Raw genomic sequence first — 24,160 nt, 5'->3', positions numbered from 1 at the left:
CAATAGAATAGCCATTAGCCATATATAGTGACTTAAGTTTAAATTAGCTAAAAATAAATAAAATTAAAAATTCCGTTGCTCGAATACATTAGACATATTTGAAAGCCTCAATAGCCATATGTGACTAAATTTAAATTAATTTAAATTAAATAAAATGGAAAATTGAATCAGTCAGTTTCAGTAGACATATCTTAAGTTCTCAGTAGTTACATGTGGTTAGCGGCTGCCACCTTGGATACCAAAAAAAAAAAAAACAAACCCACTGCCGTCGAGTCGAATCCAACTCATAGCCACCCTATAGGACAGAGTGGAACTGCCCTGTAGAGTTTCCAAGGAGCACCGGGCAGATTTGAACTGCTGACCTTTTGGTTAACAGCCATAGCACTTAACCACTATGCCACCAGGGTTTTCTCTTAGACACCATAGGTATAGATTTCCGTCATTATAGAAAACTGTAATGATGATGTCAAATCCTCAATTTCCCCTAATACATCCCATCAACTTATGTAGCCAGGGACTAAGAGTTATTCCTGAAACATTTAGTACTTAATTTAAGTGGTGTTAAAAACCCTGGCTCCTAGCCAAATTCTGGCATTGCAATTTTTAAATTTATGACCTTGGACAGATCACCAAACTTCTCTCTTTCAGTTTTCCTATTTGTAAAGTGGATATCATAGTACTGCCTGCTTCATAGTGTTGTTTTGAGTATTAAAGTTATAACATGCTTAAAACATTATCTGGTATAAAGCAAAAATGCAGTAAATGTTAGCTATCATTACTATGGACATAATATTCTTCATACAGGACCCAGAGCTATCAAAATAGGGAAATAAAATCTCCTAAACACTCATAGTTTTGGAATTTGGATATTGCAGTTGAAAGTTCTCACATAGACAAACTTGGGAAGTACCTATTAGATCTTCAAACAACAAAGAGGAGTATTAGGCACATGTTAAATTGGATGACTAAGAACTTGCCAAGTATTTTAAAGTCCACCACAGGGCTTCAACTGAAAATACTGCAGGGCTGATTAGTGAGGGGTTGTGTGTATTTCACCTGGTGGAGTCACCTTCTGGAAATCACTTCCTATGCAGGCTCCACATCCTCACAGTACACTACGTATTTGTATTTGCAGATTCATGTCTAAGGTACCTTCTTAGGACTGTTGTTGGTCTCAGTTCTCCCATCTGGTCAGGTCATACCCACAAATTTTGAAGTATAAAATACATTCCTACGACTGTGCTCAAATCAGAGGGATCGGAAATCTAATCACTTTTAAACACAGGGAACTGACCCAACAAAATCAAAAGTATTGAATTTAGAGAATTGGGAGAGATATGCACAAGGGATAAAATCAAGGACTCCAGGCCAGCCCTCACCTTCCCACTGTGGCTGATTTAAAGAATGGTCTCTCTTCTTCAAGTGTACCAACACTCTCTTACAGAAGAGTGGCCCTGCTCCGTCTGCTGGCCTCTTCAGGCTGACATTCGCCAACTAGAGAGACAGACAGTAGGGCTTGGAGAACAAGCGTTACTTTCTGATTCAATCCATCTGAAAACCACATCAACTCCGGTCATCAAAGAGGTGGCCGCTGCTGTTCCCCAAAACTCTCACATCCACTAACTTAGTCATTCCACCCAATATAGTTCTAAGGCCTTTCATTACATCAGTTAATTTCCTGAGCATTAAGATTTTAGTGGGGAATATTGACAGGCTTATTTGACATTTAATTATCACTATTATCTGTCTAGAAGGTCTCTGCACCTTAAAGAATAAAAATTTGATGAATACAGATATATCCCTCCTTGGTGTGATATCATTGATTCAACTACTTATCTCTCTTTCTAATTTTGACTTCAAATTCTTAGCATAGCAAATTATTTAAATCCATGCAAAGAAAAAAATCGAGGACCTATTTTTTTTCATGTGGGATTTATATATAAGCTCTTATTTGAAGGACAAGGCATATTTCATGCTCTATTTTAATTTAAATTCTCCCTTGGCGATCTGACCATGTGTCTGTAGACACAATATTTTTGAATGAGTTATAAGCTCAAAGTTTTCAGATACCATAAAGTCTCTCAAAAGCTAAAATTACTCCAAAGGACATTTATACCCATCCCACTTTATAGCAACAAATGAAAATATGCCATTAACCATCAGAATAACTCACTGGGGCCATCTCTTCTAGCCTGGCTTCCACCTTTGCTTTCTTGGAGGATTGTTTGTAAGAAACAAGTCATGAAGGCGATAAGATGAAGAGAATAAGATTCTAAAAATTCTCTTTCTAATTGTTAAAGAAACAAGCCTGAGAAAGATGAAAACTAATTTCAAAAATGACCCAAACATAAAGACAGGTTCAGCAGTTCTACTCCTGAGATGATTAGGAATTAAAGGTGTTTTTAGAGCAATTACAAGATACATGTATTAATGTAATTGGTTAGTTTGGGGGAAAAAGAAGTCTAAGTACTGTCATTTAACACAACTCTAATTAAGATATTTTAATAAAGTATTGTAGCATCTCACAAAGATTTATTATTTGGGATAAAATAAGGATTTTAACTTTAGCTGCTAATCAGGACTTTTAGAATGGTCTGAATGCCTCAGGAGGTAAGTACCCTCAGCCCCCTATCCTATTAAATCAGTCACTGCAAAAGGACTTTTTGGTTATGATGGCCCTGGGACTTGCTATAAGCTAAGTGGCTTAATGTTTTCTTAAACAATCTACTTACTTAGCCCTATTTATATTTCTTATTTTCTAGTTTCTACAACACAATTTCTTCTACCTCATGTTCCTCATATCTCCTGAATTGGAATTGTAAAGATGTCATTGGGCTGATGTTTACAGTATTTGATTTTTGCCTGGGTTTCTGGACCCCTTGGAGTCTACTTAGTTCCATTATAAATAATCAACACATATTTTCTCTTGGCATTTCAAAAGTCAGAGATCTTGTACTAGAGCTTGAACTTGAAAACAGGACAGCGAAAACAATCATATGTTATTAAAATCAAATGTTAATGGCAAAAAACAAGTACCTTTTCCTATAATTTGATACAATTAATGAATGAAACCTTTAATCTATAGAAAACACTAAAATTGAAGTTCAAGATGCAAAATCCCAAACACAGAGGCAATTATCTAGCCACCTTGAATCACTTCAGTGTGCTCTGCTTTCTCCTGGTAAACTAAATCCTTCTGTTGCTGGTTCTCATAGAAATTGGAGAGCTTATTAAGGTATACAGGGTTTTTCATCAAAGTTTGTAATATAAATGAAACATCTTATATCCTAATTAACGTTGTCCTTGCAAAAATAGACATGATTCATTCTAGGCCATTGGTTTGTATCATATTATTTTGTACTTTGCATCTCACCTTCAAAATATCCTTTAGATTATGATAGGACAGAGTGGAACTATCCCCTGGCGTTTCCAAGGAGCACCTGGTGGATTCAAACTGCCAGCCTTTTGGTTAGCAGCCATAGCTCTTAACCACTACACTGCCAGGGTTTCCATCATATTTGTAGTCATCAGGAAATAGGAAATGGACCAATTAGAATTATAAATTGTATAGAAGTTGAGTATGTTCCCAGTGCCGTCGAGTCGATTCTGGGTATGTAGGTAGTGGAAATAAATAGCTGAGCAAGAGCTGAGTTTGGAGGTCAAGTAAATTCACACACATGCTCCAGAATGACTAATTGACGATGACACCAAATAATTTTAGGTTTCCTGTGCATTGTCTACTTTGAATCATGGGAAGATCTGCTTAACTCAGAACAGGAATTGCAGTCCTGCTGGTCTTGAGACATCATCTCAGGGGATTGTCTGCCTCTGTATTTGTTGAAGACCCCATGCATTTAAGCCACCCTTAGGATATTAACCCTACTGTAACATAGAAAGATATTTTTACACATGCAGAGTTCAGAAATAAACTGTTTTGTCAAATTAGGAAACTGATAACAAATACGAGCCAAATTTTTTTTTTCAGCTGAGTAGTTACTACTGCTTCTGCATTCTGCCAGCATGACAGAATGAACACCACATATGATAAATGCCCACAAGAAATATTAAATCAGTGACTATAAAAGCAAGATAGGGGCTCGGGTGGGCTTAGATTTCACCTGATAGAAAGCAAAGCTTTAAAAAATTTTTTTCTTGGCTCTTTCAGGAATGTACAAGTTGCAAAGGCAAGTTCTCTGGCTAACAGTCAGACCAGATTCCAGAATAATTGTATTGGCTTTTGTTCCTCAATTTAAGAGTCATGTTTCTGGACTGTATTATTGAATAGGTTCTTGTATTACACAAAGAGGAGATGAAAAAACCCTTGACAGCTTGCTGCTAAATACAGTTCATATGCTTTGCTTTTTCTTGGTCTAGAGGAAATAATTTTAGAGTCTAGAGATTTTTGCAACATTTTAGGATATATCAGCTAGAGTCATAGCATACTTACTATGGAATTCTTTTGTAACTCAAAATTTCTTATAGGATTTACATTACAGAATTTCACGGTTGAGAAAGCCTTTCAATGAGTAATCTCTTAAACAAAGCCCTGAAATAGTTCTTTGTGTTTCTTTTACATATTCTTGAAATGCAACATCACACAGCCCTGCACCTTTTATATAAAAACAAAACAAAACAGAGTTTATTTAAGAGAAGCAATACATGTTTTTCTTCCAAACCTCTTCAAATAAGCCTTATTTAGCAACATTTTCCCCAAGCATGAAGTTGGGGGTACAGTAACTACCTTGAGGAAATGCAACTCTTGTGGGTCCTAAGAAAGTCCTTTGTGCACCAAAGTACCCATTTATTACATGACACTAGACATTCCACAGACCAGATACAGCTTCCTTGTGGCTGGCTCTAATTTATAGCTTGACAGCAACTGTCACAATGAAAGAAACAGGTTCGTTATCTGATCTGTTTCTGCCATGCCTGCACTCATAGAGTCCATTAACAACAGGGATATATGATTTTTAAATTACTTCCATTAAATGAGTGGACTAACCATATAAAATACAGCAGTCTCATACAGCATTTCCTCCCATTTCTCTGTCTAGTTGTTTCCATTTTTCCCTTTCAAAGAACATATACTGAGCCCTTCGACGGCACTGGGTCTGGGTATTTGGGTTCCCAGCAGGCAGGGACATTATTTGTGCTCTGCTCTATTCCCAGCTTAAACCAGAGCAAAGCCCATAGCAGACATCAGCTACCATTTGTTGAATAAATATGAGAATGAGTGAAGAAATGACTGAATGAATGTGTAGTACCGGCTGCAGGTTCTTTTGGTTTGGCACTGATGTAGTAACCACCTTGGATTTCCTGTTTGATACTCTCATGCCAGTTTTCTGTCTTGAGATTCTCTTAAGATTTAATAAATGGTTAATTTGAAAGGAGGAAGAAAGCCCAGAAATGCTATCACCAGCTTGCTTGGTCTTTGAGTGCCCAAGGTCTAAATTACAAATGGATCCTGCCATGCTGGCTTTATTTCCATTGAAGGTATCTATAAGTAGCCCTGGTGGGACAATGGTTAAGCACTTGGCTGCTAATAAAAAGGTTATCCACTCAGCGTCTCTGTGAAAGGAAGACCTGGCAAATAGCTCCCACAGAATATAGCTAAAAGGACTCTATGGGGAAGTTCTCCTCTGTCTATAAAAACAAAAAACAAAAAAACATAAGTTAGAATCAGCTCAATGGCACCCAGCAACAAGGCATTTATAGATCAGGAAACTCAACCTTTTCTTCATGAAAATTAACACGGATTTTCCAAATCTTATCAGTTTAAGTCAGTGGCAGTGGTGGAGGTGGGACTTGATTATAGAAACAGTCAAAAATAAAACATATAAGTATTTTAGAACCAGCAACAGAACATGCTAGACCTATTGAAACTGTGTCATGGGGAACTTGAGTGTACCTGGCGGCTATATTGCGACAATCATATGTTTTTGGTTTGGTTTTGGTATGTGCTATTATGTTTGACAATACTAATTCAATAGTTTCATTTATGATTGTATTCTATGCTTACGAATTAGGGTTTCCCTGACTTTCTAGGCTAAGTTAAGTTATTCTGTTGCATAGATACTTAGCATCCTAGGCTTCTATTATCCCCATACTTTATCATAACTCATTTAAGTACATTAAATTTCCCTAGGTAAAAACTGTATTGCCTTGCTTACTCAATATAGTGGTTGAATCAATGGTAAGCTTAGTAGGGTCTCATTAATTCATACAGCCTAAAAAATTAGACTATGTAGTTGGAACTTTTTTTTTTTTTGGACACATTGAAAACTAATGACCAAACACCAGACAAATTGTGGGATGACTTCGAGAACACCATATATGAAGAAAGCAAGAGGTCATTAAAAAAGACAGAAAAGATCTAAATGGATATCAGAAGAGACTCTGAAACTTGCTCTTGTACATCAAGTAGCTAAAGAGAATGGAATAAATGATGAAGTAAAACAGCTGAATAGAAAATTTCATAGGGTGGCTTGAGAAGACAAAGTAAACTATTATAATGAAATGTGCAAGGACCTAGAGTCAAAAACAAAAATGCTCAGCATTTCTCAAGATAAAAAAAATGAAGAAAAAACTCAAGCCTCAAGCTGCAATTTTGAAGGATTCTATAGGGGAAATATTGAATGACGTAGGAAGTACCAAAAGAAGATAGAAGGAATATATAGAGTCACTGTACCCAAAATAATTGTTCAATATTCAACCATTTCAGGAGAAAGCATATGATTAAGATGACATTGAAGGAAGAAATTCAAGCTGTTTTGAAGGCATTGTCCAAACACAAGGCTCCGGGAATTGACAGAATACCAACTGAGATGTTTTCAACAAATGGATGCAGCACTGCAGGTGCTTATCCATCTGTGCCAAGAAATTTGGAAGACAGCTACTGGATGACAGCCAACCGACTGGAAGAGATCCATATTTGTGCCCATTCCAAAGAAAGGTGACCCAACAGAATGTGGAAATTACTGAAAAATGTTGTTAATATCACAGACAAGTAAAATTTTGCTGAAGATAATTAAAAAATGGTTGCAGCACTACTTCAACAAGGAACTGCCAGAAATTCAAGCTGGATTCAGAAGAGGATGTAGAGTGAAGGATATCATTGCTCATGTTAGATGGATCTTGGATGAAAGCAGAGAATACCAAAAAGATGCTTGCCTGTGTTTTATTGATTACGCAAAGGCATTCAACTATGTGAAGCATAACAAATTATGGATAATGTTGTGAAGAATGGAGATTCCAGAACACTTTATTGTGCTCACATGGAACCTGTACATAGATCAAGAGGCAATCATTTGAACAGAACAAGGGGACACTAGGTGCTTTAAAATCAGGAAATGTGTATGTCAAGGTCGTATCCTTTCACCATATTTATTCAACCTGTATGCTGAGCAAATCATTCGAGAAGCTAGACTATATGAAGAAGAATGCAACATCAGGATTAGAGAGAGATTCATTAACAACCTGCAATATGCAGATGATAACCTTGCTTGCTGAAAGTTGAGAGGACTTGAAGCACTTAATGATGAAGATCAAAGAGCACAGCCTACAGTATGGATTATATCTACACATGAAGAAAACAAAAATCGTCACAACTGGACCAATAAGCAACATCATGATAAACAGAGAAAATAATGAAGCTGTCAAGGATTTTCTTTTACTTGGATCCACTTGGATCCCATGGAAGCAGCAGTCAAGAAATCAAACAACAAATTGGATAGGGCAAACCTGCTGCAAATAGTGTTGAAAAGCAAAGACGTCAGTTCGAGGACTAAGGTGTGCCTGACTCAAGCCATACGCACGCAAAAGCTGGACAATGACTAAGGAAGACTGAAGAAGAATTGATGCAATTGAATATACCAAGGACTGCCAGAAGAACAAACAAGTCTGTCTTGGAAGAAATACAACCAGAGTACTCCCTGGAAGCTAGTATGGTAAGACTTTGTCTCACATACTTTGGACATGTTACCAGGAGGGACCAGTTCCTGGAGAAGGACATCATGCTTGGTAAGGTAAAGGGGTCAGTGAAAAAGAGGAAGGCCCTCGATGAGATGGATTGACACAGTGGCTGCAACAATGGGCTCATACATAATGATTGTGAGGATGGTGCAGGACCTGGCAGTGTTTCCTTCTGTTATATATAGGATCTCTGTGAGTCAGAGCTGACTCAACAGCACCTAACTGTTGGGACAAAAAATCCTTAAGGTCTCACTTGTCTGAAGCTGTAGAGATAATTTTGCCTTAGACATGCCCTAAGAAGAAGCCTGTAACATTCCAGTGATAAAAACAGTGTGGAACAAAATAGAATCCTGCCTTTTGTCCCTCCAGCCTGGTTCCCCACACCAGCAATCTCCTTTTTCTCTCTCTGATTCTCACAGCCTATAATATTTTGAAGGTACCGGATGTTTGGAAGAGGCTATTCCACACGTCCTAGATTTTAAAGTAGAGGCAGGATTTATTATAGCTATGTAAATGTAATTTCAGCCTTGACTTTTGTGTTTGTGGGCTAGGTGTGATCTGCAACATGGCTTCTTGTCAAATGGAATAGTCCTTACCTGTGGCGTCTTGGTATCAATATCAAACATTCAAAATCACCGCAGTTATTACGGAAACAAAGAGTCCTATCAGCAAACTGTTTCCCTCTGGGAAATTTTAATTTAATGTAAATGTCTTTCAAGAAGGTCCTTTTGCATTCAGGCAACAGTCAAAAGCTAGGCTGGGATAAACTGTGTAGGAACATACAGCAACACTTGGGAGAAGTGCCAAAGCAGAGACAGCTACAGTTTCAGAGTAAGGTTTTCTCCTACCACACAGCTTCTATTAATGAGAACAGGCTAAAAGCCACCCTCATGTACTTCCAGCCCTGCCTAGCTTGGTGTACTGGGTGCAGCATGTCCATTCACTCTGGCACAGTGAGTAGAAGCTGGGCTGTGCTTTGTACTGGGGATCCACATGCTATTAGAAAGCAGCCGAAGGTCCCTGGGGGAGCCAACCTGCCGCTTTTCAAGCACTCTGAAATGAGTCTAGCAGCATCTTCTTCAAAGCTGTCAGCAATTTTTCAGAAAGAAAAAACCTGTTTCCCTAAAAACCAGAGTTGTACTTTTTTTCCTTCAATAGCTAATTAATAAGAATCTTTTGAGCACCACCTCTGTGCAGGGCATGGAGTTAAACTTCCTGAAGGTGGGCTGTGAAAATGCATCCCGAATAGGCCCCTGACTTTTTTCTAGGACACACACACACACACACACACACACACACACACACACACACACACACACAAACTATAGAACTTCAGAAGTGGATGGAATACCACTGGGGTTTTGACTTGAACACTTAAAACACTTCACTTTATAAGTGAATCACCTTTCTTTCAAAGTGATCCAGATGCCACCTGAATTCTAAATTGTTACAAATCACTTTCAAGTACTTCAGTAATTCCTGGCATTGTAAAGACTACAAGGGGATCGGCCACCTACGCCATCCTTGGTTTTTTTAATGGTTGATTGTATGCCACTGTTGACATTTTAGAAGAGGTAATAATAATACTAAACCCATAAAATCTATAAACTGGGATGCTAATATAGCAGACAGAGATAAAGATGGCTCTTGCAATTGACAACAACAGAAGTAAATCATTTGATGAAAAGATGCCAGGGGTCTAAGCGTGAAAGGGCTGCAGGCTCTAGCCAGGGACAGCGCCATTATACATTATTTTCTGTGGATTACCCATGTGCACACTGATCTTTGCTGCTGCATCCATGAAAACTGTAACACTGTCATATCAGATGTATCTGTGTGGGAAATGAGTTGGCACATTTGACTAATTCATGTAACAAATCAGTGAACTAACACTTCAACCTGGACAAGCATTAGCAAGAACATATTTTGCTACGAATTCTGTGTTGGTGGTCAATTCTTAATGCCATAGAAAACCCAGAAAACTGCAGCATTTTCCCAGAGACCTCTAGGGGAAGCAGGGGCATGAAAATACAGTAACGTAGGAATAACCAGTAGGTTCTCTTCTCGTTCAAGTACATTCAACACATGGTGGGTTCACATGTTAGTTTTTAAATCAAATGATTTTACAGATATATTCTATTTCACATGAAATTGGCATCTGGGAAATCTAAGTGATGGAAAGTGTAAGGATTTGTTTTACACTAAAACAGCCAGTGAACACTGAGGGAAAAAGAAAGAAAGAAAAAAGCCAATTAAGAAGTCACTGTTGCTCTTACAAGTTAAAAAACCTATATGCTCACGCTTAATCACGTCCTGCTCTAAGTAACAAAACCCACATGCCCATTTTCATCAATATGTTGCAGTCTGACCAAAGACAATTTAACTGTGCTGTGAATTGGGCAGTTTCAACCAAAAAGGAGAAATAATCTATTATTTCCAGTGCTATGGGACTGAATCTGGTTAAAAATATGCAAATCTTTGTAGATCTCTTGTTGAGAGTACTTTTTTATCACCATTATTCAGGTAGAGTGTCTGCCAAAATTTCTCTAAGTTCATCTGATATTTTATAAGATCAAATACACTCTTCATTACTTATTTTTTGTATTCACACTTCTAAAAATCTTGGCAAAAATAAAAAGTATCAGCAAAGAATCATGTCATTTTTGAGTTAAAAGGGTACTTTTAATTTCCTCATTTTACAAATGAGGCACACGAGGTCTAAAGAGACAAAGCAAGGGACTCGAGATCATACAAACTGAGTTTGCCCTCCCGTGGAAAGGACGGAGAACAGCATTTAAATTTATTCTCTCTGAAATTATTTCTGAGATTTTGTTAGATGATTTTCATTTAAGTCTACTCACTGTAAAATCTTTTCTTTTCTTTTCTTTTTTTTTAACTTCAAAACCATTTTCTCTGGCCTTCTTAAGCATAACAGCGTGTTAGCCAATGGGTTGCATGGCCAAGCTGAATGCCTGTAACCTAGGCACATCTGTCTGTATGCACCATGGGCTTAGATGTCTCTGAAATCTGAAGCACCTTAGATTGTTTTCCTATCTTACTCAAATCTTAGATGTTAGAAGTCTTTCCTCGTGCATTCTGGTTTAGATGTTTGCATAAATGATGAAGGCCCTCTGAGGCTTACGACGGCTACAGTTATTTGCACCACTCTGCTTGTCACTAAGTAATTGCAGTAAACGCAACTGAAAGTACTTTTATCTGAAGGCTATTTGACAGAGGGGAAGAAAACATATTTATTCCTGCAAGGCCTGTGTATTTTCCTGGGGGAAGCCTGCCTATAAAATTTGTCCTTTTATCCTTGGATAGCTATTTGGGAAATATCTTTTGGCAGTACAAACCCTAAATGATTTCTGCAACTTAAGACCAGAGCCATAATTCACAGACCTTTCTGTGCATCTCCCCACCTGCTTTCCTCCCACCATCTAAAGGCTGGAAGGGTGTTTCATGTTCATGAGCGTGGAGCAGCCTTTGCCACAAAATCAGAACAAAAATGTGTGTACTTTGGCAAAAGTATATTTTGATCGTGTAAGTTCAAGGGAGAAGTTGTTTACAAATATCTGTAACTATGCCGAGGCATTAATAATGGAAAAAAAGAGACAGTACTGTGGATTCCTTATGAGATTCTTTGCTAACTTCTCACAGGAGCTCACTGAAATTCAGTCAGAGTGCTTTTATCTTCATCAGAGAAGATGAGCTAATTCAGTACAGCTGGCTTGAATAATCTGTAACAGGACTCTCCCTTACAGGATACAAGAAAGTCTTACTTCTCAGGATATTTTTTAAAAAAAAAAAAAAGGAAGAAGAAAAAAACAAAATAATGTTTGTAATTTACTAAAAGCAGTTTGGTCGTAATAACTTCTGACCTGTTCCTCAGGGACTGTAAAGACTTGCTGTTCCAAAGTGCCTGTCACAGGAGCCACTGAAAGGTCTTACCTATAAACAGGTTCCACTCAGTGTCGAGATCCGCCTGATTCGCCAAGCAGCCCTTCATGACGTTGAGGCAGTAGTTGTTGCAGGGCCTCACGGACGGGAGGCCGCGGCAGTAAGGGCAATACAGCATCTTCATGAGAGCGCGAATGCACCCTGGGGTTGGACTGACCTGCAGATGGATTGGAAAGAAGCAAAAATCAAAAATAAGAAGATGGAGAGGAAAAAGACAGAAGTCGGTTTCTCCTAAAAAAAAAAAAAAAGGTTAAATGGCTGTGATGAGACTCAAACAGTAGAGCAAAGGGCTAGAGGAACTATTAGAATCTTAACCCAAACCGGTTGCTTTCGAGTCGACTCTGACTCACGGGGACCGTATGTGTGTGTCAGAGTAGAACTGTGTTCCACGGGGTTTTTCAGTGGCTGATTTTTCAGAAGTAGATCACCAGACCTTTCCTTCTGAGGTGCCCCTGGGTGGACTTGAACCTCCAACCTTTTGGTTAGAAACCAAGCATATTGAACATTTGTGCCACACAGGGGTTCCATCAAAATCTTATCCCTTAACAATATTTGATCTTGGAACTCACCAATTCCTGGTAGATACTTCTGCTCTGCATAGTGGTAATCAATTGTCTCCAAATGTCCCCATCAACATTTTGATAGTTATGCCATTATAATTCAACCCTAAAACTTAGACATGGTTTCAATGAATTGAACATGAAATGAGATAATGCATGTGACAGCAAACTGCAAAGTTAAAAGCCCCATAAAAATGTAGGTATTATTAAAATTTAATGACACCTTTAGAACACTTTCCAACTGGTTATTTGACCCTGTTTCTAAAGGAGGTTGGCAGATACACTTCCTTTGTATATACCTTTTCTTTTTTTTTTTTTTAAGGTTCGATATCAACTTGTCTGGGATTTCTGAGGTCCCGGCCTGCTTAGAAGCAGTGGCCCTGCAGAACCACCATCTTCAGACGTCTGCAGGTTTGCAGTTCTGGAAACTTCGTGGGAAAAGGGCCTAGTGTTAAATGGAGGCCTGCCTGTGAGGGCAAATTCTTGTAGCAGTTAAGAGGAGCTACTCATCAACCGAGAATTAAGTGCTATTTGTGGTGAAAAAGAAAAGTGGTATTCCTAAGCTAACAAATTCTAAACCAATATAAACCCTTTTGGCTCATTTAAAATTTTAATTTGACTCTCAAAGCAGGGGTGGCGGGTCGGGGGGAGGAGGGTAATTTAAAACAATACAGACCAACCAACGGGAAAAACAAACCAAAAAACCCACAGAAAAAATTTTTTTCATGATTAGACACAAAGATTATTGTCATATTTATTTGTCCTTGTTAGGTGGCGTAGAATCCGTTCTGACTCTTAGGGACCCTATGTATGACAGAACGAAAACACCGCCTGGTCCTGCGCCATGCTCAGGCTTGAGCCCATGGCTGCAGCCTCTGTGTCAGTCTAGCTCACTGAGGGTCTTCCTCTTATTCCCTGACCCTTTAGCTTTACCAGTTATGATGTCCTTCCCCAGGGACTGATCCCTCCTTACAACATGTCCAAAGTATGTGAGAGGTAGTCTCACCATCCTTGCTTCTAAGAAGCATTCTGGCTGTATTTCTTCCAACACAAGTTTGTTTGTTCTTTTGGCAGTCCATGGTATATTCAATATTCTTTGCCAACAACATAATAATTCAAAGGCATCAATTTTTCTTCGGTCTTCCTTATTCATTGTCCGGCTTTCGCATACATATGAGGTGGTTGAAAACACAATGGTTTGGTTGGTTTTAAATAATTTTGGTGTTTTAGTCAAGTAACTTACATATTCCTGTACTTAACATTCCTAACTAGTTTTATTTGGACCTTTATGTAGTGCAACACTGAGAGCTACGGTCTTATCTGGGTCCACAGGTGATGTCTACCTGTCAAGAACATACAGATACTGACAAAGCATGATGCCACGGCAAAGGTGGGACAATAAAAGATATTTCCATATGATCGGATGCTTTCAACCATATAGCTATTCTATGTCAGTTTATCCTTCGCCCGGGGATTTTTAATGAAAGGCTTTGGTTTTTGTGACATTTTCTTCATTTTACACTGTATACTTACAAAGAATGTAATTTTTTTTGAGGAAATAGGGCAGTTTGATGTTCATTAACTTACTTAAAATTTGTATTTATCTTTTTTGTTTTAGTTTTTGCTTTCTTTCCAAAGTTTTATGAAATTTTTCAAGCTTATAGGGAACTTGAAAGATTTTTATAGTGAATGCCCCATTTCTAGATTTTCATTTAACATTTTCTAATACTTGCTCTATTACACATCTCCCCATCCATTCATCCATCCATCAACCCACCTTATTTTTTATGTTTTTGGAAGTAATATTCTTCTGATTTTTACTTTTCCTGTTAATTTTAGATTTGACCTGAATAAAAATTGATGTAATATAATTAACAACAGAAATTTAATACATTAAGTATTCTAAGTCAAATAAGTGAAGCAAAATACAGACTCTTTATGAAAACATTGAGAATGGATTGGTATACATTTGTTCTAAAACTTTTTTTTTTTTTTAGTGATAAAACAAAAATGAGAAGCCTGGTGACTTTTATTTTTTGAGGACGTCTTATTGCTACCATATCATCTTCTCCAGATAGGGTATTTTATTGAAAATGACAACTTTTACACAAAATTTAGCAGTATTGTTTTAAAAAACTTCTTTTATTCACGTGTATTCCAAGGCATTGACATAAAAAAGAAAATGATAATAATTCTGTATTCTCCATACAGAATTAATGAGGAATTTCACATTCTTATTCATTTTACGTATTGGAATGATTGCAGTCTTAGAAATCATTGTTCACGTAAATTTATTTTCCATAACTGTCTTAGTTATCTATTACAGCTATAACACAAATACCACAAGTGGGTGGCTTTAACAAACAGAAATTGATTTTTTCCTAGTTAGGTGGCTAAAAGTCTTAATTCAGGGCACCAGCACTAGGGGAAGGCTTTCTGTCTTTGTCGGCTCTGGAGGAAGGTCCTTGTCTCTTCTGAGCTTCTGTTCCTGGTCGATTTTCAGGTAGCTTGGCATCTCTCTTCCTCCATCTCTGCTTGCTACCTTGTTTAATCTCTTTTACATCTCAAAAGAGATTGATTTAAAATGCACCCTACACTAATACTGTCTTATTTATGTAGCAAAGAAAACTCATCCCCAAATGGGATTATAACCACAAGTATAAGGGTTAAGATTTATAAGAAGCGTCTTTGGGGGATATGATTCAAACCATAACAATAGCCTTGCATTCTCTTTCCTAACCTGATGGTTTTCTCACTTCAGCTGACTTGAAGCTATTCCTTCTTTGACTCTGTTAGATTTTTGGTTTTCTTGCCACTGGCATTATATGATGATTTGATTCTTCTCACTCTGTCTCCAGTATAAAACCAGGAGCATTTGTCAATATCGGGAATGCAAACTGAGAACCCTTGGACAGTGTGGGCCTTCTTTTTCATCATTATAACCTGTACAACTTTGCCTAACATGCACTTGATATAGGTATTATGATTTAGGTACTCAACTCATGTTTTTTGAATTGAGTTTTCTATTGTGTTTCCCAATTTCTTATGAATTAAGTAAACAGTTCCTCAGGTTGGCCACACTGGTATTCAAAGAATAAAACAGCAAGATGGTTTTAGACATGTTGGCATTCAATTGTGGCTTTCTATCTTTGTTTTCAAAGGTTATTGATTACATTAATTCCAAAGCTTTGCTTTTTCTTTTTCTTTTGTTGGAACCAGTGCAATTTTCTGAGACTGGCATTTCAGAAGATTCTCCATCTTCAGGGTAGCAACCAACAGAGAAATTGAACTGCCTTAATAATCTAAAAGAACAATGTTTCTCCAGTTAAATGTGGCTCTCTGACTACTTTTGGAAATGACATCCATCCCGGTCAAATAAAGGGTATCAGAAAAAGAAGAAAATGGAGAGTGGAGATCAGAGTTGAACCTTTCATATTGACTGGCCACATTTTTTTGAATTTACACAACTACATGCTTATATGAAAAGGAAAAAAATAATTGTCACTTTGAGCTGAAGACTTCTAGAAATAAGCCTCTGAAAAGAAGGTTCTTTTAAATGTCCCTCGTGAGAAAGAATGTTTCTATTTTTAAATGTTAGTATTTTATATTTGTGCTATTACTACTTAAAAAAAAAACTATATAGTTATAATACAATAGCAGAACAAGGAAATTGACATTGTTATATTACTGTTCAAAGACATCAGTTTTTCTTCTGTTTTCCTTATTCGTTGTCCAGCCTTTGCATGCATAGGAGGCTATTGAAAACACCAAGGCTTGGGTCAGGTGCACCTTAGGCCTCAAGGTGACATCTTTGCTTTTCAACGCTTTTAAGAAGTCTTTTGATGCAGACTTTCCCAATGCAATGTGTCTTTTGATTTCTTGACTGCTGCTTTCATGGATGTTAATTGTGGATCCAAGTAAAATGAAATCCTTGACAACTTCAGTCTTTTCTCCATTTATCTTGATGCTGCTTATTGGTCCAGTTGTGAAGGTTTTTGTTTCCTTTATGTTAAGGTATAATCCATACTGAAGGCTGTGGGCTTTGACCTTCATCAGTAAGTGCCCCAAGTCCTCTTTGCTTTCAGCAAGCAAAGCTGTGTCATCTGCATAACGCAGGTTGCTAATGAGGCTTCCTCCAATCTTGATGCCCCGTTCTTCTTCATATAGTCCAGCTTCTCGAATTATTTGCTTAGCATACAGATTAAATAGCTATGGTGAAAGGGTACAACCCAGACACACACCTTTCCTACTCTAAACCATGCAGTATCCCCTTGTTCTATTCGAACAACTGCCTTTTGATCCACGTACCAGTTCCTCAAGAGCAGGGTTAAATGGATGTTGCAGGATTGGGCAGTGTTTGGTTCTGTTGTGCATAGGGTCTTTATGAGTTAGAACCGACTCGACGGTACCTAAAAACAACTTATTACTATTAACTAGTTTATGGAAAATATTCGGTTATTTTTTTTTAACCTGCATTCACATTTGTGTCTCTATGTGTTGGTGTGTGTGTATGAGTGCAGATCTCTGCAGTTTTGTCCCATGTATAGATTCGTGTAGGCAACACCACAACCAGCATAGAGAACTGTCCTAGCAACATAAAAGCACTCTCTTGTGATACCTCTGCCCCACACATCCCTGTCCCATGGCAATCACTAATAGATTTCCCACCTCTGTAATTTTGTCCTATCAAGAACATTATATAAATGGAAACATACAGTAAGTAACATTTGACATTGACTTTTTTTTTTTTTAATTGAAGTCCATTCAAGTTGCTGCGTGTATTAATGGGTCACTCCTTTTAGTGCTGACTAGTATTTCATTGTTTGGATCTGATAGAGTTTAATCAACCATTCAATCATTGAAGTTTATTTGGGTTGTTTCCAGTACTTTGTTATTATGAATAAAGGTACCACGAATATTCGTATACAGGTTTTTGCAGGAACATAAGTTTGCCCAAGAGGGCGATTGCTCAGCCTATCTGGTAAGCACACATTTAATTTTATAAGAAATTGCCAAACTATTTTCCAGAATGGCTGCCGCATTTTACAATTCCACCAGCAATGTGTGAGAGCTCTAGTTTTTACACATCTTTTCAGGATTTCGTATCAACGCTACTTCTTGAGTTAGCTGTTCGAATAGGCACACATGCAGATGAACTGTGATACACAGATAACATGATATCGCTTGTGGAAAATGAAGATGATTTGAAGAACTTACTGAGTGAGAAGAGTCAAAGACTGCAGTTTCCGGAATGGATTATACCTGAACATGAAGAATATGAAAATCCTCACAACTGGCCCAAAAAACAGCATCATGAAAAATGAAGAAGAAATTGAAGTTGCCAATGATTTCAATCTACTTGGATCATCAATCAATGTCCACGGAAGCAGTAGTCAAGAAATCAAACAATGTATTGCATTGGGTAAATGTGCTGCAAAAGACCTCTTTAAAGTTTTAACAAGCAAAGATGTCACTTGGATGACTAAGGTGCACCTGGCCCAAACCATCGTCTTTTCAATTGCCTCATATACATGCAAGAGGTGCACAGTGAAAGAGGAAAGCAGAGGAAGAATTGATATATTTAAATTGTGGTGTTGACAGGAAATGCTGAATATAAAGTGGACTGAAAGAAGAAGGAACAAATCTGTCGTGGAAGAAATACTATGGAATGCTACACAGAAGTGAGGATGGTGATTCAGTTCATTTACTTTGGACACATCATTACGATATCAGATTGATAAAAAGGAGAACTGGCGAAGGTGAAGGAGGTCTTAACACAGTGGCTGAAACAATGTTCTCAAACGTAGCAAACATCATGAAGATGACACAGGACCAGGCAATATGTCCTTCTGTTATATATCAGGTTGCCGTGAGTTGGAGCCAACTCAAGGTAACTAACAAAAACAATAGGTAGGTATATTATTTACTCTTAGTTTTGTGGTGGGTTACCTCTGGATAACATTCATTTTGGTATTCTAGCCCCAATGGCTTCTAATAAGCCTCAGATTCAAAATCATTCATTAGCTCGTTTCTGGAAAATATGCAACTTTTTTTTTTAAACTCCAAAATACTAGGTGAGTCTGTATATTTGGCAAAAACTACAATAAAGAAAGAAGTCCTAAAAATGCGCACTTAAAACTTAGAGTAGAATAATACCTCAAACATATAGTGCCAAAAATTTATACATTTTTTGGAATACTAGAAATAAAAGTGCCTACTAAAGAAAATTGCATTTGTTTGGCAAAAATAAAGAATACCATCCATCATAAGAAATAAAATATTGAGTTTATTTGTTTGTGAATGCAGATTTTTGTTTATTTTTGAAAAATATAGCTGTAGCTTCCTAGATATACAAAATAGATTGGAAAATAAACTTAGGTAAAAGTGTAGGTCGATGATGGCAACTGTCATCATTCTTTTATGTACTATTTGTGGCCTCACCTAACTTTTTCATGTGTCTGTCATAATCATCATTTGTCAAGATGCTACAATATTGGGTGGAAGAAAGAAAAACAAGCAATCCTATTCTATCATCCTGCTCTTGGGAAGATACACAAAAGTTCAATAAGAGCTCCTCACATTATGAGCTTAGCCCTTCTGCTAGCTTCTTCTGATACTCTTTGTGTGTAATCAAAGGCTTATAAATTATTGTTTTATAATTGATATTAGCATTTAATAGTTTTGGGGAATACTACAATTTATGTCCAAACTTGCCTTGAAAATAGGTGAAAAATAAATGAAATAACGTAAAAATTCACTGAGCTCTTAGTTATGTTGGAGCCTTAGTTTTGTTTGTTTGTTTAAAGGTTAAAGCAAGATAGCTTGAAACGTGGCAAGGAATACAAAAAGAGCCCTTTACAAAGCTGAATTGGAAAAAAGGACAAAGAATTGCCTACCTGGCTAGCCATGTATGTCAGGATGTTATAGCAAGTAATTCTTATGTTTTATGAATGAGATTTGAGGCACTGCATATCCTTAGCAATGTTATAGCAATTCATTTCATGTCTGTAATATACTTAAGATTTCTGTATCTGGACCAATATTCATGCATTGCTGCTTACATTAGCAATTCCTAATAGTAAAAAAATAGCCAATGTAAAATAAGACTATCTCTTAAAATATTAAATAAGCAAAAAGGTATGTGCAAGTTCTAAATTTACATATATACACTGTCAACATACACCTAGCAAGTGCTTGTTTCTATAGAAATCATACAACCAAAATAATCAAATAAATATATCTGTCTCTGTTCCCAAAAGACAAATAAGGTAATATAAGTGAATTACTTGAATACATTCAAAACAGAGTTTTGAGCAAGAGTTAATGTCATCCTCCACACTTTCTAATCTATAATCTTGCTAAATGATGAGATGTTTCTACTCAGGGTCTTATAATAATCACCAGATCCTAAAATGGTTTTGATAACCCTCAAGAATGATTAAATTCAAAGTAGTTTTCATGTTATGTAATTTTTGTTATAATTATTTAACAATCAGGAAACTGTAAATAGGGTTTGTCGTAGGGAGTTAACAAGAGGCTACATTACTTTCATCTTTGTTCATTCATGCAGCTTTCATTCATTCAACATTTATTAGTCAAAAATCTTTAAGAGACTTTGTCCCAGTGTTAGTGTTGCTCAGAATATGTTTATTTTCAGATCATTTCAGTTAAAAAAAAATTGTTTTGGGGAGGTGAGGTTCAAAGAAAATGCATGAAAGAGCACCTAGCTCAGAATTGGGAGGTTAGGGTTTTGACAAGGACGGCTCCTGGAGATACTGTAAGATAAGCATGGGGAAGGACGTCATAGAAAGGGCAGAGTAGGGAGCTCCAAAACTGGGTCCATCCACTGAAGCAACCTTTATACTGAAATAATTGACCAAATTGACTACTTCAGGGCTCTGGAATCTAATTAAAAAAATCTAGCAACAAGGAACTGCTTAATGAATAAAAAGACTGCTAAATTTCAGTAAGAAAGCATGGTGGAATTTTTGCTCACTCGTCTACCATCCCCTATGCCCAAAAGGTAAGGGTCCATATGAGATCATACTGGAATTAGGATGGACCCAAAAGCCAGTAAAATTATTCTTGTAAGAGATGGGGGCGGGCGGGGAGGGGGGGACAAAAACAAAGAGACACAGAAAAGAAGGCAATGTGTACGTGGAGGCATAGATTAAAGTGATGCATCTATCAACCAAGGGATATTGTCTGCAGCCAATGAAAGCTAAGAGAGAAGCATGAGATGATTTCTTCCTCAGAGGCTCCAGAAGGAACTGGCCTTGCCAACACCATTATTTCAGACTTCCAGCCACCTGAACTGTGAAAAAATTAATTTCTTTTTTTTTAAGCCACTCAGTGAGTGGTAATATGTCACGGCAGCCTTAGGAAAACAATATTTATATCAAAAAGTTAGATAACTAGGTGAAATGGAAAAATTCTTAGAAACACAAATTACCAAAATTGATTCAAGAAAACATACAAAGTCTGAATAGACCTATAATAAGTAAAAAGATTGAATTGTTAATAAAATCTTCTCAACAAAGAAAAGCCTAGCACCAGATGGCTTCACTGGTGAATTCCACCAAACATTTAAAGAGGAATTAACTCTAAACCTTCACAAATTCTTCCAAAAAGAAAGAAAAGAAAAAGAGGAAATACTTTCTAATTCATTTTACAAGGCCAGAATTACCTGATACCAAAACTAGACAAAGACACTACAAAAAAAAACAAACAAAAATAAACTACAGATCAATAATCCTTGTGAATATAAATGCAAAATTATCAACAAATGCTAGCAAACTGAATCCAACAGCATATTAAAATGATTATACACCATGACCAAGTCAGGTTTATCCAAGAAATGTAAGGGTAGTTAAACATAAGAAGACTAATATATACAATACCCCACAATTGTAGAACAAGAGAAAAAAGCCACATGACCAGAAATAGCATTTGACAAAAACTCCACATCTTTCATAATAAAAGCACTCAGAAAAGTAGGAACAAAAGGGAACTGCTTCAACATGACAAAGGGCATGTTCAATGTCCCACAGCTACCATGATCCACAAGCAACTTCCACAGAAGCAGCAGTCAAGAAGTCAGACATATTGTATTGGGCAAATCTGTTACAAAAGACCTCTTGAAAGTATTTAAAAGCAAAATGGTGTATGCATATCATCCTATCATTGACAGTGTTGTACTTCAGGATAGGCCTTGAAATGTTCTTTTTGATGACAAATGTAATACCAATCCTCTTCAATTTGTCATTCCCAGTATAGTAGACCATATGATCGTCTGATTCAAAATGGCCAATCCCAGCTCACTAATACCTAGGATATCGATGTTTATGGGTTCCATTTCATTTTTGATGATTTCCAATTTTCCTAGATTCATACTTTGTACAGTCCATGTTCCAATTATTAATGGATGTTTGCACCTTCTCATTTTGAGTCATGCCACGTTAACAAATTAAGGTCCAGAAAGCTTGACTCCATCCATGTCATTAAGGTTGACTGTACTCTGAGGCAGCAGCTCTTCCCTGGTCATATTTTGAGTACCTTCCAACCTGAGAGGCTCATTTTCTGGCACCATATCAGACAATGTTCTGCTGCTGTTCATAAGGTTTTCAGTAGACAATTTTTTCAGAAGTAGAATGCCAGGTTCTTTTTCCTAGTCTGTCCTAGTCTGGAAGTTCAGCTGAAACCTGTCCACCAAGGATGATCTTATGGCATTTGAAATACCAGTGGCAAAGCTTCCAGTATCACAGCAACATGCAAGCCACCACAGTATGACAAACTGACAGACACGTGGTGCAAATCAAAACCACAATGAGATACCACTTCACAACCCCTAAAAAAAAAAAAAAAAAAAAGCCCATTGCCACGGAGTCAATTCCAACTCATGGCAACCCCATGTTACAGAGCAGAACTGCTCCATAGGGTTTTCAATGTCTGTGACCTTTTCAGAAGCAGTTTGCCATGCCTTTCTTTGGTGGAGCTGCTGGGTAGGTTCCAACCATCAACTTTTAGGTTAGTTGCTGACTGCAAACTGCTTGTACCATCCAGGGACCTTGTCACAACCCCTAGGAAGAATATGATAATAATAACAAAAAGGAAGCTAAAAGACATTGGAGAGGACGTGGAGAAATTGGAATCCTCGTACGCTGATGGTGGAAATGAAAAATATTTTATTCATTTTTTAAAGCAATTTTGCATTTACTCAAAAAGTTAAATGTAGAATAGTATATAACAGGCAATTCCACTCCCAGGTGTATATAAAAAATACACCCACTCCTCACTTATCAACCAGGTCAGGTCGTTATGCAAAAATTGGTGCTATATGAAAATGGAGTTTCTTATCTGAAACTTTGGTTTCCTTCTTTCTCTCTTGCTCCAGATGAGTAGAGACCAATGGTTGTATCTTAGATGGCTGTTCAAAAGCTTTGAAGACCCCAGACACTATTCACCTCACGCGAACTTCATGGTGCCTCATTGACTGCATCATTCCATGAGACTAAGGACCTCAGCATTTAAACCCAGAAAAACATTCTCTCAAGGTGTTTGTTTATGTCTGAGAGCATCTGTAACTGTAACTAAAACTATGAATATATTTGTGTGTACTCATGTGTCTGTAAGTACACACATGTATATAGATACTTCTAGCTATGCACAGGTATGTACGCACCTGTACCTACCATACACGCATATGCCTATATATCTACATATGTGACCAGACACTCATTTTTGGTTATTTCTGGTGTTGTCGCCAAATTATATATGTCATATTCTTTAGCACAGACATACTTTTCTCTTGTGTACTTCTTGGTGAAATCGTTTACTTTGGTCAAGCTGTGCTCATTACACCCACATTCTGTGCTACTTTTCCTGTCACCAAAAATAACAAGTATCAATGAACTAGATAGTGACTTCCCCCCACCCATCCCTGATATCCATCAACGAATATTGGTCTCTGTATATATATCTATTCTTGTTTTTTTATAAAAGCAGGATCATGTAATATTTGTCCTTATGTGATCAGTTTACTTCACTTAGCATTATGTCCTCCAGATCCATCCATGTTGTAATATGTTTCATGGACTTATCATTGTTCTTTATAGTTGTGTAGCATTCTATTGTATGTATGTACCCACATAAACTCATACATTTATGGCCAACTGACTTTTTGAAGAAGCATGCCAAGACCATCTAATGAGGAAAGAAAAGTCTTTTAAACAAATGCTGCTGGGACAACTGGATCTCCATGGGCAAAAAAATAAATTTGGACCCCTACCTCACACAAACATATAAGAATCAACTCAAAGTGGATCAAGGGCCTAAATGTAAGAGTTAAAACCATACAGCTCTTAGACAGTTAAGTGCTGTCCCCCCTAATGAGATAGCACAGTCCTTCCCTCCACTCTCTCTCCTCATGTCCATTTGGGCAGCTTCTGGTCCCCTCTGCCCTCTCATCTCCCCTCCAGACAGGAGATGCCAGCATGGTTTCATGTGTCTACTTGATCCAAGGAGTTCGTTCTTCACCAGTGTCATTTTCTATTCCATACTCCAGTCCAATCCCTGTCTGAAGAGTTGGCTTTGAGAGTGGTTCCTGTCTTGGGCTAACAGAAGGTCTGGGGACCATGGCCTCCGGGGTCCTTCTAGTCCCAGTTTGACCA

General features: G+C 37.4%; 1 protein-coding gene across 1 annotated transcript in view; it reads right to left on the bottom strand.

Annotated features, from left to right (window-relative positions):
- Window positions 1-24,160, bottom strand: part of GPC6 (glypican 6) — a 1,286,079-nt gene that overhangs the window by 412,493 nt on the left and 849,426 nt on the right. The window contains exon 4 of the mRNA XM_049852914.1: window positions 11,923-12,088. Within this exon, the coding sequence (XP_049708871.1) occupies window positions 11,923-12,088 (166 nt within the window). The remainder of the gene's footprint in view (window positions 1-11,922; window positions 12,089-24,160) is intronic.

This window comes from Elephas maximus, chromosome 14 (genome assembly GCF_024166365.1).
Source record: "Elephas maximus indicus isolate mEleMax1 chromosome 14, mEleMax1 primary haplotype, whole genome shotgun sequence".
Taxonomy (NCBI): domain Eukaryota; kingdom Metazoa; phylum Chordata; class Mammalia; order Proboscidea; family Elephantidae; genus Elephas; species Elephas maximus.
Note: the sequence above shows the minus strand (reverse complement) of the source record. Positions and strands in the feature narration are given on the sequence as shown.